Source organism: Rhincodon typus, chromosome 32 (genome assembly GCF_021869965.1).
Source record: "Rhincodon typus isolate 14 chromosome 32, sRhiTyp1.1, whole genome shotgun sequence".
In the NCBI taxonomy this organism is placed as follows: domain Eukaryota; kingdom Metazoa; phylum Chordata; class Chondrichthyes; order Orectolobiformes; family Rhincodontidae; genus Rhincodon; species Rhincodon typus.
This window is the reverse complement of record NC_063363.1, coordinates 14647850-14673903: the sequence shown is the minus strand read 5'-3', so window position 1 is coordinate 14673903 and position 26054 is coordinate 14647850. Positions and strand designations below refer to the sequence as shown.

Genomic DNA, 26054 nt, shown 5'->3' with positions numbered 1-26054 from the left:
TGGTTGTGTTGTCCCTTTCCTTAAATTTGTGTCCCTGGTCACTGATCTCTTCATTCAAGGGAAGTCGTTCCTTCCTGTCTATGCCACTCATGACTTTATACTTCTCAATCATGTACCTCCTCAGTCTTCTCAGCTTTCAAGAAAACAATCACAATCTATTCGATCTCTCTTCATCACTAAATTCTCCAGCACTGACAATGTCCTGGGTTAATCTCCTCTGCACTCTTTCCAGGAGTTATCACATCCGTCCAAAAAAGTGGCTTCCAGAACTGCACATAATACTTTAGCTGTGGTCTAACTAACGTTTTATTTGATTCCAACTTAACTTGTCTGCTCTTAAACTTAATGCCTCACTGATAAAGGCAAATACCCCAAATGCCTTCTTAAATACTTTATCTCCTGACCCACTAACCTTGAAGGACCGGTGAGAACATGTACACCAAGGTTCTTCTGATCCTCGGTGCTTCCCAGGATCCTAGTGTTCATCATGTAATCCTTGCCTTGTTGTCCTGCAAAATGCACACCTCACATTTATCAGACTGACTTCCAGTTGCCACAGGTCAGCGCATCTGTCCAACCCATCTATATCCCCCTGTAATCTCAAGCTATCTTCTTCATTATTTACCAACCAACACAATTTTTGTATTATCCACGCACTTGCTGATCAAGCCTCCTACGTTCAAGTCTAAATTGTTTATATTTACCATAAACAGTAAAGGGCCCAACAGTGATCACTGGAGAAGCCCACTGGACATGGGCTTCCAGTCACAGAAACATCCGTCGAACATCATCCTCTGCCCACTGCCACTCAGCCAATCCCAGATCCAATGAGCCAAATTCCATTGGATCCCATGGACTCTTAACTTTGCTTTCAGTCTCCCTCTGGAGATCTTATCAAAGTTTAATCTTATCAAAGGTGTAAGTAGACTACGTCAAATGCACTAACCTTATCTACATCAGATTTTGAATAGCCAATGAAAAAATATTCTCCTTAACTCCAGTTTTGCAAACATTATAATACTGCTCCCCAAGCTCACATCTAGGTCATTTATCAAAAATGAAGAGAGTAATGGATCCAAAAACAATCTTGGGGTAACAAAGGCAAACCACCTCTGTCTAAGAAAAACCTATCCACTACCAATAACCTGAGCCAATTTTGCATTCAATGTCTATCTAATTTTACCTTTATTCCATTGACTCCCATCTTAACACTTGTCTCACACTTTTTTGGTGCCTTCAAAAGTCATGTCAAAATTTACATTTATTTGAACAATCTGCTCTGTTACTCAAACTCCTTTGCCCAAAGGGTGGTGGGAATTTGGAACTCACTGCCTGTATGGATAGTAGAGGCAGAAACCCTCAAAATTTAAGTGGTATATAAATGTACATTTGCTATGCCAAATCTTGCAAGGCAATGGGCCAAGTGCTGGACAATGAGATTAAGACAGTCAGGTGCTTGCTTTTGAGCGTAATGGACATGATAGGCCAAAGGGCCTTTATCTGTGTCATAGATCACTGTGACTCTATGCTCAACTTGGTAAGCCAGACAATTTTTGCCTTTAACAAATTCATACTGGTTCTTCTTAATTATTTTATGCCTTCCCAAATGAAAATTTTTGCCTCTGATAGTTATTCCTAATCCCCAACCAACAATGAGCTGTCTGGTCCATACTTTAATGGGTATATCGCTCTTTACTTAAACTGTAGTTTACATTGGCAATCCTCCAGCCATCAAACACTATTCCAAAGGAAGAACTTTGCAAATATTACTCAAATCACCTCAGAGATGGAAGATGCTTTAAAATAAAACGGTTCTAATATTTTCTACAGAACCAATCTAGCCATTGTTAAATTAAAAAAAGCAGAAGTTGCTGGAAAAGCTCAGCAGTTCTGGCAGCATCTGTGAAGAAAAACATCAGAGTTAACATTTCGGGTCCGGTGACCATTCCTCAGAACTGAGTTTACAGCAACTTCTGTTTTTGTTCCTGATTTACAGCACCCGCAGTCCTTTCGGTTTTTATTTAGCCATTGTTAAAACTTGCTATGAATCAAATAGATGAGAGTTGGTGGCCATTACAAGAATTTAACTTAGCAGAATCAGAACAATTTTCCTACCTTATTGACAATACTATGTTCAGCTCTTCCACTGCTGTTTTTTAAGGACTGCGATTTAGAACAAGAATCATCCGAGCTTGCTTGTTCCTTTGCTAACCAGATAGAATGTGGAGAATTCACTGGACTGAGAGATTTATATAGAAGTAGGTTACAGTCTGTAGACTCTGTAACATGTTCTTCACCTTTGCCTTGTGATGCTCCAAGTTCTTTAGTTTTGCATTTATTCTTTTTATTGAAACGTAACTCCAAATTTATTGGGCTATTTATATTTTGAAGATCATTATCTAAGTATGTACTGGCGTTTGAGTTTTGAACCTTTTCTTTTTTGGACACCCATTGGTAATAATCTGTCATCTCAGAATGTGCATAACTGTTCTCATTCTGTTCAGTCGCTGTCTTTTTCAAATTTCTGAAAAATCAAAAGTTATGAACATTTTTCAGTTTAGTTCAGTGTCCTTATTCTTGGAACCTTATCAAAGAATAAGTGTAGAAAATGGAAGATATGCTAACTTGCTTTACAAATAATTTCAGATATGAATTACTCCCGAAAAGTAGTGACTGCTGCTTTGCAGAGGGCAACCTACTAACAGTTACCTTCAAATATCTGTCTTTGACCACACAACATAGTAGTAGTATGTTGGCTCCACAACAAAAGGAATCTACTTAAAATTACAGAATTTTAAAGCACAATATCCCTGTTATATATTTGAAATGGCTGTAATTACAGCCAACAGGAATATCTACACAAATCCAACCTACTAGTTAAAGATGACAATTGAAGATAAATGTGATTACTATTGAGGAAGGAAAAATGGATTGGAAATAGAACATAATATTCTAACCTCTCCAGTCCAGAATCCTTAGGATCAAGACATTTCCAGATTATAGAATGATCTACAATACCAAACCACAGTTGTGTGGAAACTAACAATAAATATTTTTTAAAGTTATAAATATTTACCTGAAGCAGCAAAGTGATAAAACATCACAAAGCAGAATTAAAAATGTTTTACATATTCAAATACTGCATATTGAACATCTGTGCTCCCAAAGTACTGTAGAGTATAATGCTATGAGTTGCTTACGTCTATTCAAAAAATGTCTGCACAATTTCCAAATAATGGATTTCCGAAATGGAGATGTTACAATATATTCTTATTCTGAATTTATTTAGATTTACCAAAGTGGTGCCAATACTGGTGAGTTCAAAAGCTTTTGCTCAATTTAGATATCCAGATTCAGGTTGAACTGGATATAACGCAGTAAGCATGTAGCAAAGTTACATTGCCTTAGACCAGTTTCAAATTCTATATGCAACAGAAATTGAACTGGGTTACATCTGTCCAGGCTCATTTACTGTTTTTATACCTACCAGGAAGGGGATACCTTGATCCTAAAAGGAATGAAAGGATTAGCACCATCCAAACTACCAAAGTTGAACTGGGAAAGTAAGCAATGCTGTTAAGAATGCTAAGAACCCCACCAGAAAAGGTAGAAATCATTGTAAAATAAGACCAGAATCAAAGCCATAACAAATATTACCAAACAAAAGCATTCTTATGCTAACCTTTGTCAGTCTTCTACTCACGGTCCACTAATCTAACTCAATTCTTCCCTGCATTTCTCAGCCAAATTTCAAAAAGTCTTCCGAAAGCTATTTTCAGAAAACTTCTGACAAGTTTTAACATTGGCCATTAAAGGTCAAGGTAAGGAGTTGTTGGGATGTTGTAAAAGATAGTTTTTCTGCTTGGCCTAAGAGGAAACACAATTTGGTGGCAATGTGAAAATTTGCTTGAAAATGGTACAAAGCTGGAAAGCTGAATGAATAAATCAAAGACACTAAAGAACTAATGGTTTTCTCAGAAGTGGTCAAACCATAAACTGTAGTGTTATTGGATTGTCTGGATTCCATAAACATGTTGTAGAATCAAGTTCATCTCCAGAAATTCAACACAAAATTCAAGGCTGGAACTGCATTGTAATATTGAGGAAGTAGGGCACAGTTGGAGGAGTTGCCTTTCAGATATAAAGTTAAACTACTTAAACAGAACTCCTATCTGCCCCCTCTTCCTCAGATCATGACAGTCCTGATGGTGCAGTTTTGCAGTCTTCCTTTTCAAATGATGAACCTGTTAACACCAGATTGTTTTGCCTCTTCTGGGAAACGCCTATTCTTTAGCATCAGAAACAAAGTCCTGTTCGACAGAGCTGCTGGTCAGTCTAATTGAGCAGCTTCTCTGCCATCCCAGCAGTGCTAGAAGACAATCATGGTCATTGATAAGGTCAAAAGCAGTGCCAGAGAAGTTACAAAAACAAAGTTGCTGGAGAAGCTCAGCAGGTCTGGCAGCATCTGTGAAGGAAAAAACAGAGTTAACGTTTCGGGTTTGGTGACCCTTCCTCAGAACGGAGGAGTTAAATGGATGCTGGTAAGTCAAGGGATTTTATATGTCTGTGTGTGAGGCAGAGGGGAGAGGGAGCAAGAGAAAGCAGACAGCTGAGAGATGCCAATGATAGCACTGGAGAGAGATGGATTAGAAAGACAGGTATGGGCATTCTCCACCATCTTGGAGGGGGAGGGAAAGTGATGCTGCCCCTCAGCCACCCACACTAAAGGAGGCACCTTTCCTTGCTGCCCTGCCAGTAGTTCATGAAAACTCCCAGATTACTCACTGTGCTCCCACGATCAACCACAGACCAAAAAATTGCAATGGTGGTAAAATGAGACACTTGAGTGCAAGGTATCTGTTCAATATGGGGAGGATTGGTTGGTCCCTGCCAGCTACTTATCCAGTCTCCAACCCTCATTAACCTAAATTAGTTTTTGGACCTCAATAATACTAATTTAAAATAGTCTCTTTCAGTGTTAAATCAAATTATGGCTTTGACCTTTTCTATGTCTAATTTGTCTAGTCCTATAATGAACACCTCCATTCTCTTGCCCCCAAACAATTCTGGTCTCTGATGCAACCTCACACTCTTCTCTTTGCCATGAACAGCTGTGCCTTCAGCCAACAAAATCTCATGCTCCCTTTCCTAAACCTTTAGCCATTTCCAATGCCACCTCTTCTTTCAAGGTCCTTCTTAAATCCCACCATTTCAATTAAACATCTAGCTACCCCTTCTAATTTCTCCTTTGATTTGATTTGTTTTGATTACAACATTGTTAAACACAATGACACTTACACAAACATTACAGGCACTAAGAAGTGGAAGTCTTTGCTTTCAAAGGAGGAAATTTTTGGCTCATACTATAAATGTTTTAGTTTCAAAGAGAATATTCACTTTTTGTGTGACAAAATGCTATCATTAGAGGATCCTCTATACTGTTAGCTCAAAAAGATCCTAGCTCACCAGCATTTTTTTAAAGTTCATTTCTGATCAACAGTGCTAAGATGAGAGACTACCATGTCTTTAATACAACTATTACCTGATTTTATCATTCTTCCTCCATTCATTCAAAAGTGCTATATCCTGAATGGAAGTGGAAAAAACAAGGATGAACAAAAATAAGATGAATTTCAGGTCAATAACTTAAACCAAGCAACACAATTCAAAATATTCAGCTTTTTATTTAGAAACACATCTACACATATCTGTCAACACATAAGAATCTCAAGTAAGTTCACAAACTGTTTAAAAATCTCTGGCTTTTAAATTACAATGCTTTGAAAACCCTTATTAGCATATTGTACTACTTTGGTTATAATCATTATGCCTGCAACTCTTTTTTTCTTAAAAGCTGCAACATGTATACTTAATTTGATCAATGCAGTGGAAACATTAATTTCAGCTGATATGTATCACCACAGATAAACTTAATGCAATTTTAAACTGTAGAACATCAATGCTGCTACTTTGATTGCATAAAATTGTTTTAAATATCAGCTTGAAAGTGACGCTGTTTTTCAAAATTTGTTGCAGTGAAATTTTAAAGAATATTGAGACAAATTTGTATACTAGCACAAAACACAAAAAGTGAATCAAATTTCTACAGTACCATTTATATCACAGCAGCAGAGAAGGCAACAAAGGAAATTGGAGGTTGACAGTTTCTATTTGTCCACAGTAGTGCATCAAGAAAATAAACTTTATTTTAAACAATAATTGTTTTAGGAGGATGGTTTTATTTTTGACAGTAGTTTAAAAGGCAGTTTTGTACAAATTAAGGTTTCTAATCATATCCCTTTAAATAAGCTGTAAGGTATTTGACAGAAGGTCTTCCTTAAATTGTCTCACCTTCCCACTGAGACATCCCTTACTATGAAACACTGCCTCATAACAATGTACTCAGCCATGCCCACCGTGCTCCTGTCCAAGGGGTCTGTCCTCTCCAAAGAGAGCTCCTCAGCTATCAGCTGCAGTGGTGTCAGTTTCACCTTCTGGACATCACTCAGGAGGCATTCAAATCCACAAATATCAAAGGCTTAGCCCAAGTGCTACACTCACAGTTCTGGCACCAACACTCGCTGTTGACCGTACAATGACGTTACTAACAATGGATGAAATGTTTTACTGGCTCCTTTTTAATGCATTGTCGTGAGGATTATACAGTGAAGTAATTACTTGACTAAATGTAAAATTCACTTCAATTGGAAATTAAGCATATACAAATTCTATTTAGTTTAACTTGCAAAGAAATATTTTAAATACCTTAGTTTTCCCTGCTTTCTTCCTGGCTCCAACTGTTTCATCCTGTTGGAGATTTAAGAATACAATTTAGTAAACTCAGAAGGAAAAAGATGATTAATGTTCAAATAACAATACATTTTAGACTGCATGTGAGTACAAGTGTACTTTGAGTCAAGGCATGAGATTTTTTTTTTTTTTAAATTTCACCACTTTATGACATTTGGATTTTAAACTGGCATATTGTGGATTTTCTGCAAAAGGGATTTAATGAAGAACCTGTAGATATTTCTGTAGCCATCGTGATTCCTTTTAAAACATAGCATTGGAGAGAGACCTCCTGCCGGATAATGGGGGTTTGATAACATTGGGAGAGTTTACCAGAGAACAAAGTAAACAGCGTAGTGCATTAGACTTTCAGATAGTAGATTTTGGAATTTTGGGGGAAACACACATAGCTTCGAAAATAAGTTTTTTAGTTTCAGCTTGGACAGCTTGCATAAATCTTGGCTGAAGCTGGGCGTGTTAAAATACATACTCCTGAGAAAGGGAGATAGTTTAGAACTGTTAAGAAAGAGGTTCTCAGGATAAGGAGTTTAGTTCAGAACTTTCAGACCAGAATGTTTGGTTAAAACTACGAAGGAGGTTATTTGAAGCTGAGAAAATCTAAGCTCAGTTAAATGAAGTCTCCAGGAACAGGCCATCAGATTTTCAACCATAAAATTGAATCCGCAGTTAAATTCAGCTCTAAGGTGTGAAAGAGAAGGAAATTCTTCCATACAGGAGTGTTGTTGAGATTAATAGGACTGTATTCCACCGTGTGCTTTTACCTTTCTGTTATACATTAATAACTTAATTTATTCTATTTTATCTTCACCTCTTTTGCATAATAAACTCCAGGCTTTTATTGCTCAACCTGAATCTAAAGCAATGATTGTCTGCATTTCAGCAAAAGACCATCTTGTTAAACATGTAAAACAAAAATTACAAAATATTACCCATCAAGCCAAATTTCAGTCTGAGATCCGACTTATCCAGTAAGAACATAACTGGGATCATAACAGTACAATCAACTGGAACCGCACCAGCAAGTACTCTAATGCTATGTGCCAATAGAATGTGAGCTATTGGTTTTTGCCGGGTGTATGGGAATCTTTTTTGATTCAATTCAGAGTAAATGATTGAACGTGCCACAGGGAAAAAAACAAAAATCTTGACTGCATTGTTACTTAGCAAGGCCCATAATTTACAATTAAATAAATCAATATAATTTTCTTCCAGCATCTCCATAGGGAAACATTTCCACAGATTGCTGATCTGCAGAAATGATGTTTTCACAGATTATGTTTTGAATTTAACCTGGCTTCAATAGTAGACCAAGTCCTCTGGTTCAATAGTTCTGAACAAAGTGAAAATGTTGATCATAGAATTCTAAAAGAAAACGTAGACTAAAAACTGCAAAGTACCTATAAAACATATTTTCTAATGAGACAGTGTCTACTTTACAGTCACTTCAATTTACATAATCTCTCCTCCTAGTCCAATGATACAGTCAATCAAGTATCAGATGATCCTAATGTTTCCTTCTGTGGCTCAACATCAATTCTGGTATGACTTTGTTCGGTGAGGATCCTTGGGATAAAGTGTGGCTACGTTAAGGGCATATCACAAGTTGAAGTTCTCTTAAAATAATAATAGCAAGATAATAAATTATGCAATCTAACAGGCAATAAACAGAAATTTGCTAAAACTTGCAGATAATGACAGTCAAGCACAGCTAACATTCCTAGGATGACTTGGGCATGTTTCCATTTTCATTGTGAGTTATCAAGAGAAGACAATGTTTGATACAGGTCCACAGACTCACTGCTGAGGAATAATATACATTTCACTCACACTGAAGCCACCCAAAAAATGCACTAATTTTTCCTAATCTCCTCTGCTACAAAAGGAACAAGTGCAAAAAGAGAGTTTTGAACTGCAACAATCTCGTGCTCAATCGATATCCACTGGTATCATTTTCTACTGGAAGAAGTAGATTGTAACAGTTGAAATAAACTTGGATATGAATCTCAAGTAAATAATAGCATGAATGATCAGAGAACTGCCTGCATGTGAAACAATGTTTGGTAGCTCCATTTGCAAAGCAGGAACCTCAATATTTTAGTTTATAGAATGAGGGTTACAACTGTCATTGTTTTGAGCAATATTTTCAGGGTTAAACAATTTTCTTAAGCATTACATTTGACAAATTGGATTCATAAGCATCATCTCGTGCGTGGCTGCATGCTTTGTGAATACTTTTTGAAGTGATTAAGGGTAACCTCTCCCTTCTAATAACGAAAGCCCCATTACTCTTTCTACAAATCCGCTATCCTCAACGCTAGATTATATCCAATTCACTTGCAATTGTATACAACATCAAATCTGAATTTGAATAAGGATTCCTTTTTAATGGTATGGTTTTCCTAAGTTCTACAAACAACAAATCACCAAAAAACTTGCTTTTGTGATGTTCATGGAGTGTTGAATTCTGGCCATGGAAGAGTACCGCTCTTGTGACCATTATCAAAAAAAAATTTTGCACCTACCTGAAGAGGATAATGGGCCTCAGTTCCATATCTCACTTGCATTTGTATAGCACAATTAATACAATAAAATTTCTCAAGGTGCCAGAATTGGAAGAGCACAGATATATTGGATGATTGTGCTGTTCAAAGTAATTACAGGGATAGGGACAGGGACAGACCGTGGCGGGATTTGAAAACAAGCATGAGAATCGCAAAATCAGGAGCCAGTCAGCTAGGAGAGGCCCATCAAAAATGAAAGGAACTTGTTGAGAGTTTGGATATGGACATCAGAATTTTATGTGACCTCAAATATACTCTAACTAAAAGTTCACTAACACACATAGTACAATATATTCTGCAATAGCTTAAATTCTGTGTTCATGGGAGTGGGCATGAAAACACAAACTTCTATGAAGCTAAAGTACCATCAAAAAAGTTAAGCTACCTCAATTTAAAGAATATGTGTGGCAATTGAGTTGACTTAAGTTACTTGCTTGCAAATTAATTTCATGCATTATGTCTGACCAAATAAAGCACACACTATTGAAGTATAATTGGTAACATTTCTGATTACTCAAAATTCCTTGCTAAGAGAGAAATTTGAAACATTCTCACAATGAAACGATGACAACATAGTCACTATACCTTCATAACATTCTGGTCAGGTTTTCGGTTCGAAATATCTGTTTTAGAAAAAAAAAATTTCATAAATTTGGTATGCTATTGTTCTTCTTCTTCCAGTTGATTTGTTAAAGAAATAATTGGACAATACTTTCCTTATACAGATTCACTCACTCAAATACAGCAGCCTCAGGGCCAAGGCTGTGCCAGATTTTGGAACTTACCAGTTTTCAGGGAAAAATAAAATCAGCTTGTATTATTTCAAATTGGAACGATTTAATCCAGAGTATACCAACAGATAAGACTATAATGCACTTTAGGTTAATGGTCATGTCAATGCCGATGTTAAGTCCTTATTTCACGCATTGGATTTAATTGCCTTCTAACCTCTCTAAATCACCACAACCCATTTAAAATTGAAGGAGATCAATCAATCAAAAGGTCCTGCTTTCAAAGAATATAGTTTTAGGAAAGCCAGATTTAATAACATCGCTCCTGTAATTTCAAAATGGGCTATTCTTATTTTGAAGATAACACAGTGTGGAGCTGGAAGAACACAGCAGGCCAGGCAGCCATCAGAGGAGCAAGAAAGTTGACGTTGAGCTGGGACCCTCCTTCAAAAAAAAAAATTTTAAATTGAGAATTTTTTTCAAATTCACATTTTTGTGACACAAACCCATTTGCTTTTAAAATGACGTTGTATAAGGTAGTAAGGAACTTTTGTTGAGGCAGTGCCTTTTCTCAGAATCTCAAGCTGATAACTATAGAAAAAGCACAACAGCAGTTAAAATGCTCACCAGTTTGTTCTTGGTGGATATTGGACAGTTGTTTTCCTGTATTTTGATACTTCCTTTCTTTTTTCCTGGTAATCTTCTTTAAGTTAAAACTAATGAGATATAATCCATATGTTATCTTCAGAATTCTTAAATTTCCTTAACAATGCACATACTGATTTGTTGTTTAGAACAATTCTCCAACCATTGTTGAGAAGCATAAAGATAAACAGCAAATTAAAGCAAATTACTATTACAAAACAGAAAAAAAACTCGCATCCATCAATGCCACAGATAAATCCACAAATATTAAGCGGCATCTGTACTGAAGGCAATCTAGTACTTTAAACAGCAATATTTTTTATGCTATCACATCATATAGTTACATGGCAAGCTCAATTTAGGAAACAGTATCCAAAGTATAGGAAAATGTTTGCAATGTAAATAAGGAACTATTTTATTGATTCACTTTCAAAAAGTCTTAATTACACAAAATTAAATACTGAAGAATTTACTAAGTGCTTCTAAAAATACTAAATTCAGAAATAAAATGTTGGCTCTTAAAGTTTTACACAACTGATCTGTGAATGCTATTTTTTCCATTTGGATTCAGCACTGAATATTGATGGCCATGAAAAAAAAACTTTTCCTCAACTGTGGAAAAAAATGCAGCAATGTTTTTGTTTGGATTATGCTTGGTACAACAATGTGGATTGTCTAAAAGTAGAAGGCATCACTGATTATAAATCCATAGATCAGAAACATGAAGTAATTTTAGAGTAATGAATACACATAGAAGATACTGGGATATTGAAATAAATTAGCTTATTTTCTAGAGAGTGATCTTCCTGCAGAATATTAGTACAGTGCTAGGGGAAAGAGCAATGGTGCTTAAGGAGGGGGCTTGGACAGTTGGAGAGAAGGTGATGGTTTTGGAGGATTAGGACACTGCATCTGGGATGGGGTCAGCAATGGGAAGGGAGCCCCATTGTTGGCGATGTATGAAAAGTCAAGGTGGTGGATGAAAATATGGTTGGGATAAATGCAAGGACGAAAGAAATTCTACATTTATTTTTCAATCAGATTACTTACCTCCATTAGCAATAGGAATGGGCCATTCAACCCCTCAAACCTGTTCAGCTATTCAAGAATATCACAGCTGGTTTGCACCTCAACTCCATCCAGCTGCCATGGTTCCATATCCTTCAATACAGTTATCTAGAGTGATGTATATTTTTGGAATACTCTAAACTTCTGTCATGTAGATGGAGTACATCTTTAGCAAGTTTTTTCCACAGAAATGTCAGCTTTTGACCTGCTCTTATAGCCTCTGTATTTAAGCTGCTGGTCCAATTTAGTTTTCAGAAAATGTTAGGATATTGATATTGGAGAATTTAAAACTTAATGTCATGGGGAGATGGCCTGATTTGCTTTTGTTTGAAAAGACCATTGTCTAGGACTTGTGTGGCTTGAATGATGCTTGTCACTAATCAGCCCAAGCTTGAAAGTTGTCACAGACTTGTTACAAATGAATGCTGATTGCTTCAGTCATGACAGAATCATGAATGGTGCTGAACAGTGTGCAGCCATCATCAAATATTCCTCTTTATGGCACAGGGAAGATCACTGATGGAGTCACTGGGCCTAGGATGCCACCCTGAGAAGCTCATGCAATGATGTCCTGGGACTGAGATAACTGACTTCCAACGACCACAACCATTTTGCATTGTACCATAAAAGACTCAAACCGAAGAGTTTACCCCAACAAATGCCTAAGTTCACCAGTTTTGCTGGGGCTCCTTGATGCCACGCTTAGTTTCAACATCTTTATGTCAAGAACAATCACCTTCAACTAACCTCATGTTTTCAGATTTTTGTCCATGTTTATTCCAAGGCTGTAATGAGATCAGGAGCTGAATGACTCGGACAATATCTAAACTGACTGCCAGTAAACAGCTTAGTGGTAATTAGCATGCTCAACACCAACGTCCATCACCGTGCTGATGATCAAGCGTAAACTGAATTGATCAATTTAGATTGTCCTTTTTGTGAACAGGACCTAACAGGGCAATCTTCCATATTGCCAGATAGGTGCCACTTAGTTTATATTATCCACCATAGTTTTATTACACCACTTGGCTAGTTCTGGAGCACAAGTCCTCAGTACTAATGCTGGAACAAAGTGAGGAACTACAGTCTTTGCTGTATCTCATGCCTTCAGCCATTCCTTGACAATGTGTGGAATAAAATGCATTAGCTGAAAGCTGCTATCTGTGATTTTAGTATGAAGCAGTGACGGATCATCCAGGGCACTTCTTCCTGTGATGGGTGCGCGCAGTTCAGTCTTCCCTTCTACACTGATGTGCTGGAGTTTCCCCATGGTTGAGGATAAGACTGCTGAGATCAGATCTAATTCTTTGGTTGAGGGATTACTTCGCTCTGACAACTGAATGCTGCTTCAATTGTTTGTCATGCATGTTGTCACCTTAATGTTAAGCATGTCTGGTGCTCTCATGGCATGCCTTCTTCACACTTCATTGAAAGAGGATTGATCTCCAGGTCTGATAGTAATGGTGCAGTGAGGTATATGTGACATGTTCTAGAGCCATATGTTATAGATTGTGGTTAAATATAATTGCTGATGGCCCACAGCTCTTCATGGAAGCCCAGTTTTGAATTGCTAGATCTGTTTGAAACCTATTCCCTTTAGTGTAATAGCATTACCAGTCAAACAATGGAGGGCATCCTCAATATGAAGAAGCAACTTCATTTGTGCAAGGCCTGTACGGTGGTCACTCCAACCAATACTGTCATGGACAGATCCATCTGCAGCAGGAAGACTGGTGAGGATAAGGTCAAGGAAGTTTCTCCTACTTGCTGATTTCCTTACTAACTGCGCAGATCCAGATTAGCATCCAAATTCTTCATGACTCAAACAAACTGGTGAGTCGTGGTGCTACAAATTCAGTTTGGCGATAGGCATTGAGGTCCCCATGTAGAGGACATTCTATGCTTTGGCCATATTCAATGATTCTTCCAAGTGTGCTCAAAGTAAAAGAGTACTGATTCGTCAGCTGAGCAGTAGGTAGCAACCAGCAGGAGGGTTCCCTAACCATATCTGAACTGATGCTACGAGACTTCATGAGGTTTGGAGTCAAGGTTGAGGACTCCCAGGGAATCTCCTTTCTGACTGTATGCCACTGTGCTGCCATTACTTTGGGAGATCTCTCCAGCCAATGGAATAGAACATATGCAGGGATAGTGACCACAATGTTGGGGACGTTGTCTGTGAATCCTATCTTGTTCCTATTCCTTGACTAGTCTGTAGGATACCTCTTCCAATTTTGACATAAGCATCTAGATATTACGAAGGAGAATTTTGTAGGGTCAATATCTCCAGGCTTGACTGGTACTCAACAAAATGTTGACATATTTCGCATCTTTAGATGTCCACTTTTATCAAGGTTCATGTTTCAGCCTCTTCCAACATAGCACCTCAAATCACAAGCTTGATAATTATTTTCTCAAAACCTGTCTACTTTCACTCATCCTAATGTAGAACAATTCATGTTCATTTCTATTCCAGCTTTGATCTTTACATACCAGGAAGAATCAACTTCTGCGAAGATGCCTCCTGGTTCTTAATTGTTCCAACTGTTAAGCATTTCTCTCGTCCTCTATTTCCTCATTATTTCTTCCAATCTTAATAATTTTCCTCCTTCTTGCATTAATTTTCATAGTGAACTTTCAGCACTTCATTCATTCTATCCACTGGTACCTGTAATCATCTATTGTACTATTCATGATGGCTTGGTTGCGTGCAAATCTCAATATCTTCATTAACTGACATCCAACTTTGATGTATTTGTGTACTTTTAATGATTCTCTTATTATGGCTAGACTAGGAATTGTGTAATGTGGTGAGGAACAGGATGGAGTGATTCAGCTAGAGCCATTATATCAGCAATTAAGTTCTCAGAATTGTAGAAGAGGAAAGATTGTTTTCTTAATGTTATCATTGAAAGGCAATGAGCTTGGATTGGTCATATTCTAAGGCACGAGAACTTGATTGAGGTAGTTACTGAAGAAAATGCAGAATGAGAGGAAGAATAAAAATATTACACAACTTGAAAATGAAAATGGGAGACATGTACAAGCAACTGAAAAGAAAAACACTAGTCCACAAGGAGTGGAGAAACTCAGCACGTCTAGCAGCATCTGTAGAGAGAAAACAGAGTTAATGTTTCAAATCCAAGCAATTTCTGTTTTTGCGTGTTTCAGATCTCCAATATCCACACTTCATTGCTTTAAAAAGGACTGAAGAGATTAAAAGAGGCCCAGGCTTTAGGCCAATCACTACTAATGACATATTATTAATGCATTTCCCATACAATAAGAGTCTGGCAAAGGAATTTTCAGCATAATCTGAAATAAAATGCTGCAATGCAAAACAGCAATCTTGAACATACAGCCTGATGTGGTTTCTGATCCAATTTCTTGGTCGGAAATGCACATATCTTCTCTACAGAATACAACAGGAAAGGGATAATTCCACGATTCATTTTGACTGTGCCAAGAAGATATATTTTGTGAAGTGAAGATAGCTGAGAAATGACACAAATGCATCGTCCACAGAATTGTTCAATTATCCTTTCAGGTTAGAATGAAATTATGGAGTATTTTCTAGAGTGTGGAATCATCCAAAGACCAGTACAGCGCAGGAACGGCCTCCTCAGTCCACCTGCACCGGCACATGATGCATTTTCTAAAGTAAAAACCTTATGCCTTTATGTAGCCCATATCCTTCTATTCCATGCCTATTCACATATCTGTCAAGATGTCTCTTAAGCATTGCTATTGCATCCGCTTCTACTACCTCCTCTGGCAGCACATTCCAAGCACTTGCCACCCTCTGTATAAAAACTTTGCCTCACATCTCATTTAAATGTTCCCCCTTTTACCTTAAACCTATGCCCCCGATATTTCTATCCTGGGGGAAAAAAGACCTTGACTATCCATTCCATCTATGCCGCTTACAATTTTGTAAGCCTCTATCAGGTTGCCCCTCAGCCTCTGACATTCAGTTTGTCCAATCATTCCTCAGGTATTTATCTGGAAGCTCATATTGCTGCTGCTGCCACAGTTCTGAGTGCACAATGATTACATATCATTGTAATTAACATGAAAGCCAAGCTTCTCAGATCAAAAGTTTTAGGCAAACAGTAAGAGGTTGGCTCAAACACAAGTAATACTTGTGAGGTGGTCAAATCCACAGGAACTGCCAATAATGACACACCTCAGTCGTTGCTGGTCCTAGTACTGAACTCAGCCCAAAACTGTCACTCCCGGCTGTTTCTGACACTTTGAACGAGAAAAAAACAATTATGAAGACAACTCACTAAACTATTCTTGCCAACCACACTCCCAAAACTACAATGAGGTATATGAAAAATTAAGAATTTTTGGGTTATCTTAATATGGTAGATTGTATCTAGCAATATATTTGATAAGTCAACTCCTTTTCTTTCTTCCTTCTGCATAGAGTACATAGACAGATAGACACAGGAAAGCATAAAACTAATAAAAATAAGTAAAATTGAAACCGGTTAACTGAACGTGCCTGCTGGATGCCGCCTTAGTTTCTTGGTTGTAACTTGTTTTATTTCTTTTTGGCTTTAAAAATTCGATCTGTAACAGATGTAGAAAGAACATGTGAAACTATGTAAATGATTGCTAATTTATTCTTACATAGTAACATTGAAAATAGAAGGAGTAGATCATTGTTTTAATATAAAAACCAAAAGAACTGTGGATGCTGTAAATCAGGAACAAAAACAAAGTTGCTGGAAAAGCTCAGCAAATCTGGCAGCATGTGAAGAAATAGTTCTGAGTTCTGAGGAAGGGTCACCAGATCCGAAACGTTAACTCTTTTTTTCCTTCACAGATGCTGCCAGACGTGCTTAGCTTTTCCAGCAACTTTGTTTTTGTTCATTGTTTTTATATAGTTAGCAATTCCAAATCTTTTATCCAAACATATCTGGTTACTGTCACAGTTGAGAGCCGATGCATTTTCCACTTACAGCCAAGAGGCTGCGGAGCTACAGACAGGTCTTTACAAGACGAGAGAATGAGAACATATTTTTTTCAGGCATTATACCACCTATCAGTGACTGAATCACAAACAAACGTACAATAATCTGTAGGGTTTGCGTAATATATTCTGCACAGCATGATCAACAGTGTCTAAACTATCACTGTGATCTTTTCAGCTGGTTTGATTGAAGAATTTTTCTTTTAATTGAACAAGTTCAAACCACTGCTCTTTATTATCGTTACAACTGCTTTACAGTAGTCAATGTTAAATGGCAGTTCGCAGCACTTAAGGAAAAGTCAACTTAAAATAGCGACATCGATCGCCTCAACCTCTCACCCACTCCAACCTCTTCCCCACAGAACGTGCTGCCCTCCGCTCCAATCCCAACCTCACCATAAAACCCGCGGACAAGGGAGGCACAGTTGTAGTATGGCGCACTGACCTCTACATCGCCAAGGCCAGGCGCCAACTCTACGACACCTCCTCCTACCACCTCATTGATCATGACCCCACCCCCAACCACCAAAACATCATCTCCCAAACCATCCACAACCTCATCACCTCAGGTGACCTCCCATCCACAGCCTCCAACCTCATCGATCCCCAGCCCCGCACCGCCCGTTTCTATCTCCTTCCCAAAATCCACAAACCTGACTGCCCTGGTCGACCCATTGTCTCCGCCTGCTCCTGCCCCACCGAACTCATCTCCACTTATCTCAACTCCATTTTCTCCCCCTTAGTCCAGGAACTCCCCACCTATATCTGTGACACCAACCACGCCCTCCAACTCCTCCAGAACCTCCGATTCCCTGGTCCCCAACACCTCTTCTTTACCATGGACGTCCAGTCCCTATACACCTGCATTCCCCATGCAGATGGCCTAAAGGCCCTCTGCTTCTTCCTGTCCCGCAGGCCCGACCAGTCCCCCTCCACTGACACCATCATCCACTTAGCTGAACTCGTCCTCACCCTTAACAACAACTCCTTCAATTCCTCCTACTTCCTACAAAGGGGGTGGCCATGGATACCCGCATGGCCCCAAGCTATGCCTGCCTCTTTGTAGGATACGTGGAACAATCCCTCTTCTGAAGCTACACTGGCCCTATCCCCCACCTCTTCACCCATTACATCGATGACTGTATTGGCGCCGCCTCGTGCTCCCACAAGGAGCTCGAACAGTTCATCCACTTTCCACCCCAACCTTAAGTTCACCTGGACCGTCTCCGATGCCTCTTTCTCCTTCCTGGACCTCTCTATTTCCACCTCTGGCAACCACCTGGAAACCGATATTCATTTCAAGCCTACCGACTCCCACAGCTAACTAGAGTACACCTCCTCTCACCCACCTTCCTGCAAAAAGGCCATCCCCTATTCCCAATTCCTTCGCCTCTGCCGCATCTGCTTCCGAGATGAGGCATTCCACTCCCGGGCATCACAGATGTCCTCGTTTTTCAAGGATCGCAACTTCCCTCCACAGTGGTCGAAAACGCCCTGGACCGTGTCTATCACATTTCCCGCAACTCATCCCTCACACCCCCTCCACGCAATAACAACCAAAACAGAATCCCTCTCATCCTCACGTACCACCCCACCAACCTCCAGATCCAATGCAGCATCCTCCGACACTTCCACCATTTGCAATCCAACCCCACCAAAGACATATTTCCCTCCCCACCCTTATCTGCTTTCCGGAGGGACCACTCTCTCCACGACTCCCTTGTCCGCTCCACGCTCCACACTCCCCACCAGCCCCACCACCCCCAGCACTTTTCCCTGCAACCGCAGGAAGTGCTACACCTGGCCCTACACCTCCCTCCTCACCCCAATCCCAGGTCCTAAGAAGACCTTCCATATCAAACAGATGTTCACCTGCACATCTGCTAATGTGGTATACTGTATCCACTGCTCCCGTTGTGGCCTCCTCTACATCGGGGAAACCAAACGGAGGCTTTGTGGAACACCTACGATTGGTTCGCAACAAACAACTGTGACTCCCATTCCTCAGAAGACATGTCCATCCTGGGCCTCCTGCAGTGTCACAACGATGCCATCCGAAGGTTGCAGGAACAGCATCTCATATATCCCCTCCCTAACTCCCCACCTACACTCACCTTTACTGGCTCCACCCCCGCCTCTTTGACCTGTCTGTCTCCTTTCCATCTATTTTCTCCTTTATCCATTTTCTATCCGCCTCCCCCTTTCTCCCTATTTATTTCAGAATCCCCTTCCCCTCCCCCATTTGTGAAGAAGGGCCTAGATCCGAAACGTCAGCTTTCCTGCTCGGCCTGCCGTGTTCATCCAGCTCTACACCTTGTTATCTCAGATTCTCCAGCACGGCAGTTCCTACTATCTCCTTAAAATATGACTTACTGTTTTTTGTTGAGAGTCCTGAAAAATGTCCACTTTCCAGATGCACCCTATACAGTCTGGGGTAAGACAGCCCAAACCCAAAATATCCTGAAAGTTGAGAGAGAGAAAAATAAATAAATAAATAAATCACACATGGAAAACTGTGCAACCTGCATTTGATTTAATTATTAAATCACATCAGGAAATAAGGATATATAGTCATAGTCATACAGTACGGAAACAGACCCTTCGGTCCAACTTGCCCGTGCCTACCAGACATCCCAATCTGACCCACACCTAATTTGCCAGTATTTGGTCCATATCTCTGTAAACGTTTCCATTCATATACCAATCCAGATTCCCTTCAAATGTTGTAACCACCCAGCTCCACCATTTCCTCTAGCAGTCTGCTTCATACATGCACCCTCTGCATGAAAAAGTTACCCCTTCGGTTTCTTTTTAAATCTTTCCGCTCCGTCCTCAAACATACACCCTCTAGTTTTGGATACTCACCTTATCCATGCCCCTCATGATTTTATAAACTTCTATAAGGTCACTCCTCAGCCTCCGTCGCTCGAGGGAAAAAAGCACCAGCCTATTCAACTTCTTCCTATAACTCAAATCTGCATCCAAGTATTAAACACTCACGTTCACAAAAAGAATGTAAGAAATATTACAATACAAACTTTTTCTACTCTATCTTGGAGCTCTTTAATTTTGCACTGTCTCCAGCAGTATAAGTGGTACTCAGTACGGCAATCGTAGTTGCAGTGCACTCGAACAAACCCCTGCAAATATAGAAAGGTGAATTGTTAAGTTCCACAATCTGCAGAAAAGCACCGCGGTAGACCAAAATAATTTAAATCTGTCAGCATGAAAAATTTAATCTAGAGTACAGAACTGGATTACTTGTTAATTACAGAAATAATCCAAACATCATAATAATGTAGAATGTAAAAACAAGAGTATATAAATTATAGCAACATAACAGTTCATAGACACTGTAGATTTGGATGACATTTCATGGAGAACTGTTCCTAGCTCAATAATTTGAAAAGACATCTTGCTCTGCAAGTCCATCTATGTGTACCCCATTCCCTCTTGATTCCAAAGTTATCTGTAATTGCAGGCACATGGCATGAACAATGGATAATTCAAACAAATATAGAAACTACTGAGAGGCTGAGGTAAATGTTCAGAGGTTCTAGATAACATCTATCTTGGTCTCAGAGTACATGATAGGAATGCTGGGTACTAAAAGTGGAAATTTACTCTTTTGTTCTCTAACATCGATATCTTTAAATGACCCCAGAAGGGTAATCAATAATTGGTAACACATCCCATGAAAAAAAATAAATGATAAAGAAACGTCAACGCACTGTGCAATATGTTAATGAACTACACTATGCCAAATGTGTGCTTTATCAGGTGGAAGCACATAAATATAGTCTAAATGTCCCAATTACTGATCATTTACTATTGATCCTTCCTGTCAAGCGTGTTTGTGTAGCCATCAAGTGAGGATTTAGTACTTGGCTGTGACGCCCTCAATGCTGGAGTTGTTTATATATGAAGAATGGTCATAAGGGCAAAGTACCAAAAGACAGCCAGCATCTAAAGAAAGGGAAAAGGAGCTGCTTTGTTATCAAGGGAAAGAGAAACTATGTCAAAAAATACAAAATGCAATTTGACATTTTGCCAGATGTGTTATTTTCTGTTTCAAACTGCAAGACAAGTAGAAAAGCTACAAATTTTGAATCTGCAGTGAAGATTATCAGATAATCACATAGTCATAGTCATAGACATAGAGCTGTACAGCATGGAAACAGACCCTTCGGTCCAACTCATGCATGCCGACTAGCTATCCTAAATTAAACTAGTCCCATTTGCCAGCATATGGCCCTTATCCCTCTAAACCCTTCCTATTCACGTACCCATCCAGATGCCTTTTAAAGGACATGCTGAAGTTGGCTCAGGATTTTCTTCACACGAAGAAAGAAATGTGTCAAAATTTTGTCTAGAATTGAAAACTACCCTCTTGGAGATTCAATCTAAATCAATGTTGCGCATTTGCCTTTGGATAGCAAAACTGCAAATTATTATAATTACAAAAACATTAACAAATCTAAATTCATAATTTAGTTCAAGTAATGTTGAGTGTATCGTTCTACTGAAAATGTGAAAGGTACTGTTTTAATGCTACAAATTAATACCTCACAAAACAGTAAACCCAACACTACTCAACAGTGTATAACACAGCAATTCATGTGAAGTCCACCTACCATTAGATCTAACCACCCCAGTGTTAAACAGCTCAAATTATTCTTCCCAGATACAGCATAGATCAGATAACAATTATTTTTAAATTGTGTCGAGCTGTCATGACTTAAAACAACAACCGTTTCTCTCCTCACAGATACTGTCAGACCTGTTGCCTATTTCCAGTATTTTCCGTTTTTAATTCTAATTGTACAGTTTAGCTTTTTGAGACTTCAAACAGAAGCATGTTTATTGCATGTAAACTGCAAATAAATCAAATAATCTCACCTTAAAGTCGGGATCGAATGCATAAATGTCACGTTTTTTATTATGGGTATAACAGAGGTCATAACGGCAGACAGCATCGGGCCGTGGGTAGCACAAGCACTCTTTAAGAAGGGACTTCAACAGTTCCTAGGTTAAAATAGATTGCAATAATTCAGAGCAGAAAATTAAACCAAACAAAAATCATTGTAAATTTTTAATGTCCAAAAAGAATTAATAAATTCTTGAATAAAGAACTTCTCAAAAGGGTTGGAATGAGCATCTCATCAACACTGCAGATATCAATAACTTGTGCTCAAATGTGCCAAATCAGCAGCTTATTCAGAATAGTCATGAGTCGAATGTGTTCATACTGCCTTCTACTCTGTAGAAGCAAATGCATTTTAATTTATTCCAGTTGTGACAAATAGTAATCCATTTTTAAACATGTTATTTATTCTTTAATGGGAAATGGGCATCACTATTCAGGTCTGTGTTTGTTGATTATCCTTAACTTTTCAGATATGAGCTTTGCTCATCCATATCAGAAGGCAATGAAGAGTTAATCTCTTTGTCATGGGGTCTGAAGCTACATACAGACAAGATCAGAAAATTTACTGTTCTTCAACAGAAACATCTTTAACTGACCCCAAAAGGGTAGCCAATAGTTAGTGAGCTTCTTGAATCTTTCAAATCTAGATTTTACTAAACAAAATAATTTATTTAAATTTGAACAGCTACCATGACAGGATCGAACACGACCTGGTTTATTGGTCCAGTAACATTGCAATTACATCACTGTCTCCTCCATTATGTCTCCATCTAACTTGTTTTTCATCTCTCTCATTAATATTTTGTTCCAAAGGATGTGAAACATCCTAATTTCTGATTGTAATCTTAAATAATGTCAGGGACTTTACAATCGATTTCAGACTCACTGCAGTCTTGATCACTGTCCAATGCCCTCCAATCACCTTCCCTAATAACACAATTGGCAATGTGTCACCAAACAATATAAAACGTAAATGCCTACATGTTTCAATTGCAATTACTATTCATAATCTATTCCAATTTTTTGCATCAACATGCATTTGTCTTCTCCACTTCTGTATGCACTGCTCTTACTTTCATTAGTTTACTCATCTTCTAATAAATTCAAAGCTGTGTTACTTTCTATGTTCAATTAACAATTACCCTCTCCTCCTCATATTGGCTTCCAGTTTTTCAATACCTTAAATTTATCCATTGGCTGGGCCATTGCAGCAGAAAAAATAATAGCCATATCCCCAGTCATGCTTTATGGCAAGCTGCCATCAGCAAAACAAAAAATCACAAGGTTACCCATGTCTGCAATACAAGCAAGGAAAATCTCCCAAGTTGACACGAATCAGTCTGGCATTCTTTCCATGCAGAATCAGGAGGCTGGAGACTTGGCTTAAATAGTGACAGCCCCATCAAGGTTTATTGTGTGGGTTGGGCAGTACTTTATTTTCTATTCCTGGTTCAAAAAGTTACTTCTGATAATTCAGGATTCGGAAGCAAAAATATTTCCACTGAAATCAAGAACTCATAAGACACTGTCCATATAGTGGAAATTTGCAGACCAGTCCCTAAAAAGGTAACACAGTGTCCTCATTAATATATGCAAGGTTCTCAATGCTTCATTTGAGTGGCTGGTTGCAACAAATATTGGCCCAATAAACCTAACAGTGGCTGAACACAAACTCGGACTGGATACAGCCATCTCAATTCTAAGTCTGTTACTGTAACCTGCATGAGGAATAGACACAATGCGTATCAATTTCTAGCTCATTCTGGCAAGTCTCAAACAAACCTCAGAGTGCACTCTCCCCACAAAAGACAAAAGAAATGATAAACACATCATCTTTATGTTAATATGATGTGATTAATATGAATTAAAGAAAAACAATCTTCCAACGCATCTTGATCTTGAGGTGTTTAATAAGGATCAAAATTTCAAATGCAGCTTGCAAAAATGTGTTTGTGAATAGATATGCACCAAAAATAAATTCAATAAAGTCTTGAATGAGAAATTTCTTCCACAAAGGATGCAAATAAGTAACTCATCAGTATTGCAAGAACGCAAGTACTGCTCAAGTGTGCCAATTCAGTATCCAGCTGCTTACACAGAATACTCATGAGTCAAACATTTTAACGCTGTCTTGTATTATGTGTAAAAGTATTTTAAAAAATCATTTAATGTTTCCGGTGTCTCCATCTGAACTGATTTTCATCTCTATCCATACCATTTTTCCCCAAATTCTTTTGAATTACCATTATAAAATATTAGAACCAGAATTTATGTTAGGGGTGATAGCAGGGCTTTTAAGATTGGTTTCAGACTCTCTGGGGTCCTTGCTGCAATCCAATGCACTCTGATTACCCAAACTAACAATGCGATTGGCAAAGCATTCCAACTGCCTGTAAAACACAAGAATATATTCCATTATATTCTTTGTGAAGGTATGCTGCTGTCCCCTTTGTTGCACAATCCACTTCATTTCCAGCTTTGTCACTTTCCACTTTCTTGGTGCCTGATTCACCATTCATTATGAACATGGTTGATCTGACTGTAGTCTCAAATCCAGTTTCCTTCCTGTCCCCTGTAACTATTACTTCCTTTGCAAATTGAAGATGTTTAACTTGGCCTTGAGTATATTCACTGACCACTGTTCGCTATTCTCTGTTGTTGCACCACCTGAAGTCTGTATTTATCTGAAATACCTTCTTGGTGTTCAGTGTTCCTTTTACCTCGTTTGCCACCACTGGCAGCCAAGAGTTCATCCATATAGGCCCTTGAACTGGAAATTCCTTTCTGTATCTCTCTGCCTTTTGGTATTACAGAACTGCCTAAAAAATGGACCTCTTCAGCAAAGTTTTTGGATATTCTTTCCAAAATTTCCATCTTAATGAGTTGAGTTGATGTCTATTTTATGTAGATCGCAGGAATTTCTCCATGTTAAAAACTATAAATACAGCTTTTTGTAAATACGGAGTGAATCTGAGTGAATCCACTTGTCAATGTCTCACGTTACTTTTTCTTGCTTCTGAATTCCAAATCAGTAAGGCAAATATTTAACTCCCATCTCCTTTTCAAACGAGCAACTAAAAATAAGGTACAGCCTATTCTGAGTAAAGTTAAACATCAGCCTACACCAAGCCAAACAGCCAGACATGTTTATCAGTAAATCTTCCCAGAACATCTATGACAATGCATCTTATTTTGTAAGGCCACATTTAGCTCAGTGTCTCTTGACAGTGTCAACACCTGCAATTCAAATTCATAGATAAGTCAATTTCTAATTTTTCTTTTTTAACCGGCTTTTCAATTTGAAAGCGGATCTTTATTTGATAGTCTCCTACTAAACAGAGCCATTATCATCCAAATTCTTAGTTTGTAATTTCTCCTATATCGGGTATTTCATGCTCAACAAAATGATACAGCAAAATTGGAAATTTATTTTAAAATAATAGTGATCCAAGTTATACACTTCAGGACAGTTTTACGACAGAAGATCTCATGGTTCGGTTTGTTCAAATGATCAGCACCAAATTACTTGAAGAGGAAAATGCACAACAGTATTTCTTACTTTCAGTACCCCATCCCTGGTTTCTTCAATTACTGTATCTGTGCCTGGCCACATTCGAAGTCCTGGGACTAAATTACTCTCGACCAGTGTAAGAGACTTCTCTAAAGTTGATCTCGCTTCTTTATACCTAGAAGGAAGAAATGCAATTTTAAAATTTTCTCCTCACATTTTGAATAATTGTTAGTTTAATGACAGGATAGATTTCTAGTAAGCAGCTATCAGTCAAACATAATTCTGACATTTTCCAATTATACTGACCAGAGAAACCTGCCAAACAGAAATAGCTGTATCAGCTAGGAATCTGGTTTGCCTATTTCTCAAATTCAGATACGAACTGATACAGTTGTTTGGCAAACCTCAGCAACTAAAGAGAAATTCCAATACCTTAATCTCAAAATTTGAAAACAAATGCACTCACCTTTGTCATTTTCTCACACAGTAGTACAAAAGATGAACTACAAAAGGGAACATGTTACACATTTGAAACTGAAACATAAACTGGCTTCATGCAACAATTAATCGAACAGTACATTCCAATATTCATTTACAGAACAGCTGCAACTGTACAATGAATGCATGTTAGATGGCAATCCATTGCATAAAAGATAATGTGTAATAGATAATCATTCTCAATATTTAGAAACAAATAATTCCATAATGTATGAAAGCCAATAGATGATTATGGGGTGTAGAGCTGGATGAACACAGCAGGCCAAGCAGCATCAGAGGAGCAGGAAGGCTGACATTTCGGGCCTAGACCCTTCTTCAGAAA

General features: G+C 38.4%; 1 protein-coding gene across 1 annotated transcript in view; it reads right to left on the bottom strand.

Moving 5' to 3' along the window:
• Positions 1-26054, bottom strand: part of LOC109927318 — a 103517-nt gene that overhangs the window by 23432 nt on the left and 54031 nt on the right. The window contains exons 21-30 of the mRNA XM_048615367.1: positions 25283-25409; positions 21696-21821; positions 19835-19936; positions 19170-19256; positions 16326-16393; positions 10730-10818; positions 9957-9994; positions 6766-6807; positions 5543-5586; positions 2116-2524 (exon numbers count right to left, since the gene is read on the bottom strand). Coding sequence (XP_048471324.1) covers positions 2116-2524; positions 5543-5586; positions 6766-6807; positions 9957-9994; positions 10730-10818; positions 16326-16393; positions 19170-19256; positions 19835-19936; positions 21696-21821; positions 25283-25409 — 1132 coding nt within the window. The remainder of the gene's footprint in view (positions 1-2115; positions 2525-5542; positions 5587-6765; positions 6808-9956; positions 9995-10729; positions 10819-16325; positions 16394-19169; positions 19257-19834; positions 19937-21695; positions 21822-25282; positions 25410-26054) is intronic.